Source organism: Cheilinus undulatus, linkage group 9 (assembly GCF_018320785.1).
Source record: "Cheilinus undulatus linkage group 9, ASM1832078v1, whole genome shotgun sequence".
NCBI classification, from domain to species: Eukaryota; Metazoa; Chordata; class Actinopteri; order Labriformes; family Labridae; genus Cheilinus; species Cheilinus undulatus.
Genome location: NC_054873.1, coordinates 39,158,763 through 39,168,544, shown reverse-complemented (window position 1 = coordinate 39,168,544; position 9,782 = coordinate 39,158,763). Strand labels below are relative to the sequence as shown.

Below are 9,782 nucleotides of genomic sequence, written 5' to 3'. Positions count from 1 at the left end.
ATATCACATTTTGTGGGTTGGTTTATTCCTGGGACCCAAATATATGTATGTTTATGTGTTTAATTATCTAATTTCAACATCATTTAAATAAGTACCAAGTTGACTGAATTTGTTATCCCGAGTTATATTAACTGCTTATCACAGTCAGTCAGTATTTTACGCACTCTCCTATCCAAGGTAATTTAATTTTAGATCATGTGTATTTTGTTTGGTTGTTTTGCCCAACCAGTACACTCCATATAGTTTCATTTTTTATTTTACTTGTTAACCTTGAATATATACATAAAACAATATTACATTACTCTATGCAGGGGTGTCAAACTCAAGGCCGGGGGGCCAAATCTGGCCCATGGAACAGTAAAATCTGGCCCACAAGATTATCTCATATTTCTGTTATAACTGGCCCATCACTATAAGGTCTGCAGATTTACTCAAGTATAAAAATGTAAACTAATCCATGATGATTTCAGATATCCTTGCTAAATCATAAAATCTGAAAAAATAAGGAGTAAAATTATTTAGAGAAGAAGTAAGAAATGTGGGAAAAGAAATTAATTTGTGTTTTAATTTCACATTTTCAATTTTGCATCTCACAATTAGGACTCACATTTTGAGTATTGACTTTTTATTTCATACTTTGAGCATTTCAACTCATAATTTTGACTTCTCATATAATATTTTGAGCTGTAAGATTCTGGGGGCACCAGAAGCTCAAAACAAGAGTCAATAGCAACAGCAAAATAAGCTGTTTAGCATTGGCAGAGAAGATTTGGCACATTTTTCATGGGCGCAACCCACATACACGGCTCTGCTGCTCATTCCACAAATGCATGCACTGCAAAAAGTAAAACACTGGTTGAACTTAAAAAAATGAAGTAATCAATCACATGAAACATTTTGAATTGAATCAATTAATTTTTTTTAATTAGGTAAATGTAATTTTTTTAAGTTCATAGAAACAGTTTAAAGGTTTAGCAAACCTAATTATTTTAGATTGTCCATACAAGTTCATAACAACCATTTTATAAAGGTTGGTGGGGCCTATCTCAGCCAATTTAGAGTCACCATTTAACCTAATGAGCATTTTATTGGAGGTTGGAGGAGGCCAGAGTACCTGGAGAGAAACCACGTGTGCACACCTGCATGGGGGGAACATGCTCACTCCACACAGAAGGGGCTGGGCCGGGAAGTGAACCAGCAACCTTCTTGCTGGGAGGCAACAGTTCTAACTCCTGTGCCGCCTTGCCTCCCACAAGTCTTGAAAGTCAACTCAACACATGGGAGAGCAGAAATGTATTAAAGGGGACATATTTTGCCCTTTAAGACAAGTTTATATTGGTCTCAGAGGTCCCCAAAACATGCCAGTGAAGTTTATTGCTGAAAAAAAACAGTAGTATAGGATTCTTGCAGGAAATGGATGTCACTCTCCTGATGTTTTAGGCCCTTCAATCCAAAGTTGGGGATCTGACTGGGATTTGAACTGTCAATCTGCTAGTCAAGAGTCAGCAGGGCAACCCATTGAGCTAAACTGGAGGCATGAAAAACAGCATTCAAAATGTCCTTTTTAACATTTATTCAGGCATAACAGGCCACAACGGACACATTTTGACACGTAGCACAACGCTGGATGCCTGAGCTGGAGTGTAGAGGGAGAGCCACTCAGAAAGTGGCGGCTGCTGTTGCATCAAGTGTTTTTTGAATCCATTCAGGACCTACGGGTTGTTGTTTCGAATGCGCATGCGCACAGCAGGCTTAATGCAATAAAAATACATCAATCCAATGACAAAATTTAATTTGGTGTCCACCTGCCAGTTTGAATAAAAAATATAGGTTCAACCATTAAGATCATTTAGAAGATTTAGATTTAATGAACAAACCAATAATTTTAGGCTATTAAAACAAAAAATCACATCAATCCTACAACAGCATTGTTTTACTTTTTTCTGTGTGATCCTTACAAATTTGGCATCATTTGAAAGGGTTAGGTCCTCAGGTTAGATCTGAATCCAGAATCTGGCCCCTGCTCTGATTGAGTTTGACACCCCAGCTCTATATTAACCTGATTGAATCAGCAGGAAAACTTAAAATTTATACTTAACCCACCAAGAGGTTCTTTTTTATAAATGTAAATAATGACGGGAATTTTATGTTATATTAGAATTCATCTCTAATATCTGTTGATTCTTGGAGGTATTTGATACAAATTTTAGATAAAGAACCATTACATTATTTAACAATTAAAAGATCTGAGACAGAACAACAGTCACAAGGCTCAGCATTGTGAAGATTATGTAGGTGGTGGTCATTTCGAAAACTACAGTACATCAATCTACAATGTGGCTTATGTGGCCAAAAAAAGATGTCTCTTGAGTTTATCATAGTGATAAACTCGATGATAAATCGAGAACTCCATGATAAATAAAGAAAAGGGATAGTGGGCTAACAAGGTAGCTGTCCACCAGAAAATTACAATACGTTTTGAACTAAATATATCTGAGGAATTACTTTGCTCAAGAAAAAATTGTAATTGTAAAAAATGTAAGTTTTCTTAATCAATATAAAATTAGTCATTTTTAAAAGAAAAATCAAATATTTAAATTCGGAGGAAACTTACTTTTCTTAACGACTTTAATACATTGAAACTATAGAGTGACATCCCATCAAAGGTAAAGAATTAAAGCTTTAAGACCTTTTAGTAAATTAATTAATGTGTTATAATTGAAATGTTAATGTATATATTTAATTCCACAATTTTGTTGGTGTATTTTAATTTGTAGGTATTATTGTTAACCAAAATACGTACGATAAACAGACTGTAGATGATAAAGGAAAAAAAAAAGCAAGTAACCCGGAAGTAGTTGGGACTTCCTTTCTGAAGAAAGGGAATCTGGCCGCCATCCTTCTTGTGCTGCAGGGTTTGGTTCTGTCTACAGCCGATCAACATGGTCCAACTAGTGGGTTCCCTTCGAAAAGAGCTGGCCGACTCCCTTTCCACCTGCAAGGTGCTGGTGGTGGGAGCGGGAGGAATTGGCTGCGAACTGCTGAAAAACCTCGTTCTCACCGGCTTCAAAAACATCGAAGTGGTCTGTAACACTTAAGTTTGTTTGTGTGCTAGCTAACCTGTACCATGTCTTTGTGTTGCACTGCGCATGGAGACGTAGGGACAGTGGCTAAATCCTGAGACGTTAAGAACGATTTTGATCATTATATTTGTTTGGCGTTATTGTTTTGCCCACACTTTATGAGGACACAGTAAAGTCGAGGGGCCCTGGGAAGATTTACTGAATATATGAACATTGCGATCGTGAAGAAGGTGGAACATTTGGCGCCATTATTGTGCTGTATGTGCTGGATAAATCATTTGTAGTGTGACAACTGGCGAGCCGGTTAGTCGCTTTTGTACTTAAGCAGAGATATTGAAACGCCTTTTGACTTGTGCCAAATTAATTACAGTCAGATATTAGCAAGATTTATAATAACCCCAGCAGGCTTTTTTTTTTTTTTTTTTTTTTTTTTTTGCGCAGCATGGGCTGTGGTGGGGTCAGGGGGTATCGTCAGATGCTCTGTCAAGATACGTTAGGACGTTTGAATAATGTTGTAGGAATTATTTATTGTAAAAAAAATCTATAATCCAACCAACATTCCCCATAAACGTTGAAAGGCATTGTCTGCACTTTATTATTGGCATAATATCGGTATTGAAATGTAATAGACTGGCGAGTTCATTATTGTAAAAATGTTTATATTTAATGTGTTATTGTTAATGGCGTTACATCTTACTTAGGTATCAGATAACCCCGTCTTTATAATCGAGCACGAATCATCAAAAGCTTTTATTTATTTATTTATTAATTAACATTTTCTTTAATGGATGTTCGTTTTGTGTCCATAATAAAACGCTAACCGTCAACTTTTCATTAATAAATGTCTTGAAAACTGGTCATGTAGGTCATGTGGCCTACATGACCATCTTTGATTTTTACAAAAACTAAGTTCCATCAGAAAAATTTAAGTCAAACCCTTTATTTCTTCTTACCTTTATTCCCTTATTTATGGTGGAATTGTTTTTTATGTTTGTTATTGAATTATCTGTTAAATATCTATTGTTTAAAACTACCTATTTGAATAATGCATGCGTGCATGATTACATTTTTGGGTTATGTTCACATTCTACAAAGATTTATACTCTGTTTCACCCTCTTTGTTTAATATAACTTTGATAAATCAAATCATAGAAACGTATCAATCTAGCTCACTTCAACATGCTGGGAAGTGGAGATATGAAGGGTATTTTAATAGGATCATTCTCTATTTTGGTGCTATTTCACCTTCTGTAGGACCATTATCTGCATCCTAATACTCTGCTGTCAAGCGTAGGCTAATAGAGTTACAGAAAAAGTTATAAGTATTTTTTAATCGTCATTGTGTTATGAGGCCTGCCTTTTACAAAATATTTTCTGACACAAGTTTTCAGAAGGGCTACACTTTGATGAGTAATGCCTGCACCCGTTGTCTCATATTATCAGCAGATCTCTGCCTCTGTCTATTTCTCCTATTATCATCTTATGGCAGAGTTGTGTTTGTATGAAACCATGGTTTAAGTAGGAATGTTACACTTCACTCATCAATAGGATTAGTACAGGATTGAACACAGAAGTTTTCATGTGAAGGTGTGTTCAGTCAATCAGAGTTGTCACTGTGACAATATAGGATTGTGGGTAATGTGCTGTAGGCAACCGCAAAATAACCATATTTTTACTTAAAACAAGGTCGATTACATGGGAAATTGTGTCTGTGTGACCATCATTTAATACTTGGGTAGTCGGTGGTAAATCTACATTAAATAGTTATGACATATTATGGCTTATAATGAAATTAAAAGCATTTTGAAAAGGAGCAGAAAGGCAAAAAATTGCTGCCTTAGGAAAGCAAGAAATAATTTTTTAGTCCTAAAACATGTTGGGTGACCCCCAGACTTTCCTTATCTGATGGTGCAAACTACTTAGTGGAAACTGTTGAAACGTGATGTTTTTTGTTGATTTTACTAACAGGTTTCTGCTGAAAACAAAACTAAAATTTTTTAGATAAACTTAAGTTGTTGGCACAATTTTATCGTTTTTAAACATTAAGTACCGGTAACTATTTTCTACCTTTTTGCATGACTGTGGTGTGTGTGTTGGGAAGGGAGGGGAGATATCCTGCTTTTTTGTCCTTTTTTTGACTGAAATTTCAACATTATTGGTTTGGCAGATTGACTTGGACACAATCGATGTCAGCAACTTGAACCGTCAATTCCTTTTCCAGAAGAAGCATGTTGGCAAATCTAAAGCAAAGGTTAGTGAACAGTATAGGCTTAATCTTTGTAACTGCTGATTTTTTTCTTTTGCCTTGTCTACCCTAGAATTGTATGCTACCTAAAAATCACATGGAACTAACAGTCTCTTGTGTGACTTCAATTTTATTCAGTCATTGGCTTTGTTTCTGTTGTTTTCAAGGTGGCCCAGGAGAGCGCCTTGCAGTTTTGTCCCTCTGCAAATATCACAGCATACCATGACAGCATCATGAAGTAAGTGTCTGTCTGTTTCTTGTGGGTTAATAAATTCAGGAAGAAGTCTAGATGGTGTCCTACCAAATTAAAATATGTTTTTGCTTTGTTTACCACAGCCCTGACTACAACGTGGAGTTCTTCAGAAAATTTGTGCTAGTGATGAATGCTCTGGATAACAGAGGTATTTCCATGTTAAATCTTTGTTAGAGTTTATTCACTCTCACCTATCACTTGTCAGGATTTGTTGTCTTAATTTCTAAAACAATTAATTTCGGACAGTGAATAAAGGCGGCTAAAAATTCAGCCAGCTAAATACTACATTATGACATCAACATAATATCTGGTCATCTTTGTGTGGTACAAGGATACTAAGGTACATTAAAAATGCCATACATAACTTACGGAGACCATTAATAATTTTGACCTAGTGGTCCGATTATTGTCAGTTCAACCACATAATTAAGTCCAGTCCAGATCATGTGTGCTTGTAGGACAATTTAGACACAGAGAGCTGCCCCACCCTGTTTTTTGCACATACAAGGGAGATCTGGACATGAGATCTCTCTTCTTGATTTTGGAGTGAAAATGAAAAGTATCAACATGAAATTATTTTGCCCATTACTTAAAGGAGAACATTGAACTTCAAATCATATACTTATGCATATGGTTGTCCCAATCAGCACTTTTGGCCTCCGATCCTGAGCAGATTTTTTAATATTGATTATCTGCCGATACTGAGTCCCCATCCGATATTAATAATTACTTAGATTAGAGTTTCAATTGTTTTTGTTTACAAAAATAACTGAAGTAAACAGAATAACTACTAGATGTCTCAAATATATTCCATTTAACTTAGTACAGCCGATATTGTTGTAAAAAACAAAATCACATTTCTACTCAAAATGGTGTATTAGCTCTGTTTCACTTTAATAATCCACCAATAAATAAAGTTGCATATTAACTTGACTGTATTAGTCACAACAAAAACTAAAGTCAAAACAGTTTAACTTGAATAGGATCAAAAACATATGAATCATACAGATTCAAAACAACAATTCCTATTCAAATGTAGCAGCTTTAATCTGAGATATAAACCAAAACACTAGCATTGCAATAAAACCCAAATATCAAATACAAGGCACTCTTGTTATTACAGTGCCATTTCTAAAGTGCAACTGGAGCTGCCACATCATGTTTTCCTCCCTCACTTTTATTTCTTTACCCACTATTACTTTAAAATTGATTGTAGCTTCTTGTTTTGGAACACCAGCATTCTCGAAGGCCCGCTTTACATGCTCTGCTGTTTGAGACCCACTAAACTGGTGGGCATGAAATACTGCACGCTTTAACTCAAAGATGGAGGACTGTTCAGTGAGACTCAGCAGTGACATGGGGCAAACATCAGAGCTGTAAATGTCTGTAGTAAAGCTAACAGCGGCGAAGTTGCTTTTTAAATTCTCTAGTATGCTGTCACATACTTTGTTGTACAGCTCTGGTAAGGCAGTGTCAGTAATGTAATGTCGAGACGGCAGGGCATAGCGTGGGCCTAAAAGCTGAAGAAGACGACAAAAACTCAAATCCTCCACCACGGAGATGGGATGGTTGTCCAAAGCAATGAATTCAACTACTTTTTTTGGTTATCTTTTTTGCCTTATCACTCTCTCGAGGATACTTGTCTGTTCTCTTAAAGTCCAGAAGTTGTTGCTTCGGTGAAGCTGCCTGTCGCTGTAGTGAAGTCAATGTATTCCGCTGTATGTTTAGTTCGGAGAGGATGGATCAAATTTGTAGCGTTCACTGCTGCTACCACCTTTTGAAACAGTCGTGTTACAGATACTGCAAGTGGCCACTGGACTGTTTTCACTCTCACGTTAGAAGTTTTTCCACACTGCTGACATTTTAAACACAGGAATGCTAATGTTGCTACTGCTGCTTTGTTGTGTTACTGATGTGTTTTATACCTGACGTAAATTGTGCCCTGTTTACAACACCTGATGTAAATGATTGGCTGGGCTGATCGGATCAAATTGCCGATCTTCAATCAATTAAAAATGCTTTTATCGGTCACAATCCAATACATACGATCGGGATCAAGACATCCCTGCTTATGCATTTAAAAGAAATAGAATTTCATGAAAAGTTCTTTTTTTTTCCTGTGATTTAATTTAAAAAAGTGAAACATTCTAGATCCATCATTACAAAGTGAAATATTTCAAGACTTTTTTTGTTAGAATGGTGATGATTTGGACTTACAGCTTACAAAAATCAAAAGACCTTTATCTCAAAATATTAGAATATCCAAAAAACAACAGTCCGAGAAAAGGATTTATGATAAAGACATGTCGACCCTCTGTAAAATTAAGTTCATTTATGCACTTGGTACTTGGTTGGAGCTCCTTTTACGTGAATTACTTCATTAGTGCAGCGTAGCATGGAGACAACAGTCTGACACTCGTGGGCTGTTGTTAAAACCAAGGTTGCCCTGACAGCAGCCTTCAGCTCGTCTGTCTTGTTGAGTTGGATGTCTCTTATTTTCTTCTTGATATTTACCCAGAGATACAGGTCAGGCCAGTTGGCTGGCCAATCAAGCACAGTAGTACCATGGTCAGCAAACCAATGTCTGGTAGTTTTGGCTTCACTGTAGGCAGGTGCCAAGTCCTGCTGGAAAAGGAAGTTAGTATCCTTCTCAGCAGATGAAATCATGAAGTGTTCTAAAATCTCTTGGTAGATGGCTGACAGCATTGACTCTGGACTTGATAAAGCCCATTGGACCAACACCAGCAGGTGACATGGCACCTCAAACTATCACTGACTGTGAAAACTAAAAATGCTGGACTTCACCTTGGATTCTGTGCCTCTCCAATCTTCCTCCTGACTTGTGGGCCTTGATTTCTTAAATGAAATGCCAAATTGACTTTTATCTGAAAACAGGAATTTGGACCACTGATCAACAGTCTAGTACTTTTTCTCCTTAGCCCAGGTGACTCTTGTAACGCTGTCTTTGTTTCAAGTGTGGCTCTGCATGAGGAACACAACACTTGTAGTCCATTTCCTGGACCCGTCTGTATGTGGTGGCTCTTGATACACTGACCCTAGTCCACTCCTGGTGAAGCTCCCCTAAGTTCTTGAATCTGCTTAGTTTGACAGTCCTCCAAAGGTTGTCCTCATCCCTGTTGCTTGTGCACCTTTTCTTACCACACTTTTCCCTTCCAGTCAGTTTTCTATGAAAATGCTCTGATACAGCACTATGAGAACAGACGGTCCATTAAACAGTGACTTTCTGTGGCTTACCCCCTTGTGAAGGGTGTCAGTGGTTGTCTTCTGGACGGCTTTTAAGTCAGCAATCTTCCACATGATTGTGGTTGTGTGCACTGAACCAGATTAAGATAGTAAATGTTCAGCGTATCTTTGCAAATTGGACTTGTACACAATATTCTAATGTTTTGAGATAGTGGATTTTGGATTTTTGTGAGGTGTTTTGAATGAGATGATTATATGGTATATGGAAGCATTACTTTTTTAATTAAATCAGCAAAAAATAAACATTTTCATGATATTCTACTTTTTGAGATGCTATCTTGTATCATACAGTTTTTAGTATTTAGGCACATGGATCAGTTAGATTTCATTTTTTGATGCCCATTCCAGTTTAACAAATTGCAAAGCGCTAAAACAAAATGTCTTTCTCCATAGCTGCCCGTAACCATGTGAACAGGATGTGTTTGGCAGCAGACATCCCTCTGATAGAGAGTGGCACTGCAGGTTACCTGGGACAAGTTACTATTATCAAGAAGGTTTGAGATGGCTGTCCTTGTTATGTTTGATCAGTTACTTTCTTTTTCGTTATAGTTAAAAGAGATTGATATCAACCACCTCCTTTTTTGTGTTTGTTTGTTTTTTTTTTTTTTCTTTTGTCACCTTATTTTTCCAGGGAATGACGGAATGTTATGAGTGCCAACCTAAGCCGACCCAGAAGACTTTCCCAGGATGCACCATAAGAAACACACCTTCAGAGCCCATTCATTGTATTGTCTGGGCCAAGTATCTCTTCAAGTTAGACTCTGTTTCATTCTTATAATTAGCATTAATTGCACTACATCAGTCCAGTCATAGGCCACTACCCTTTAAACTCCCGCTAGACTGAGTATGCACAATTTTGAAAAACAGTCAGCGGTAATGTGGACTGGATCTAATTTGTTTCAATGATCAAAATGTTAGAAAATGTCAATTTAATATT

The 9,782-nt window shown here is 36.9% G+C and overlaps 1 protein-coding gene across 2 annotated transcripts in view; it reads left to right on the top strand.

Moving 5' to 3' along the window:
• Positions 1-2,873: 2,873 nt before the first annotated feature.
• uba2 (ubiquitin-like modifier activating enzyme 2) overlaps positions 2,874-9,782 on the top strand; it is a 30,190-nt gene continuing 23,281 nt past the window's right edge. For both annotated transcript variants that reach the window (XM_041795377.1, XM_041795378.1), the window contains exons 1-6: positions 2,874-3,083; positions 5,251-5,334; positions 5,496-5,566; positions 5,665-5,729; positions 9,239-9,339; positions 9,477-9,598. In XM_041795377.1, coding sequence (XP_041651311.1) covers positions 2,943-3,083; positions 5,251-5,334; positions 5,496-5,566; positions 5,665-5,729; positions 9,239-9,339; positions 9,477-9,598 — 584 coding nt within the window. In that variant the 5' untranslated portion in view covers positions 2,874-2,942. The remainder of the gene's footprint in view (positions 3,084-5,250; positions 5,335-5,495; positions 5,567-5,664; positions 5,730-9,238; positions 9,340-9,476; positions 9,599-9,782) is intronic.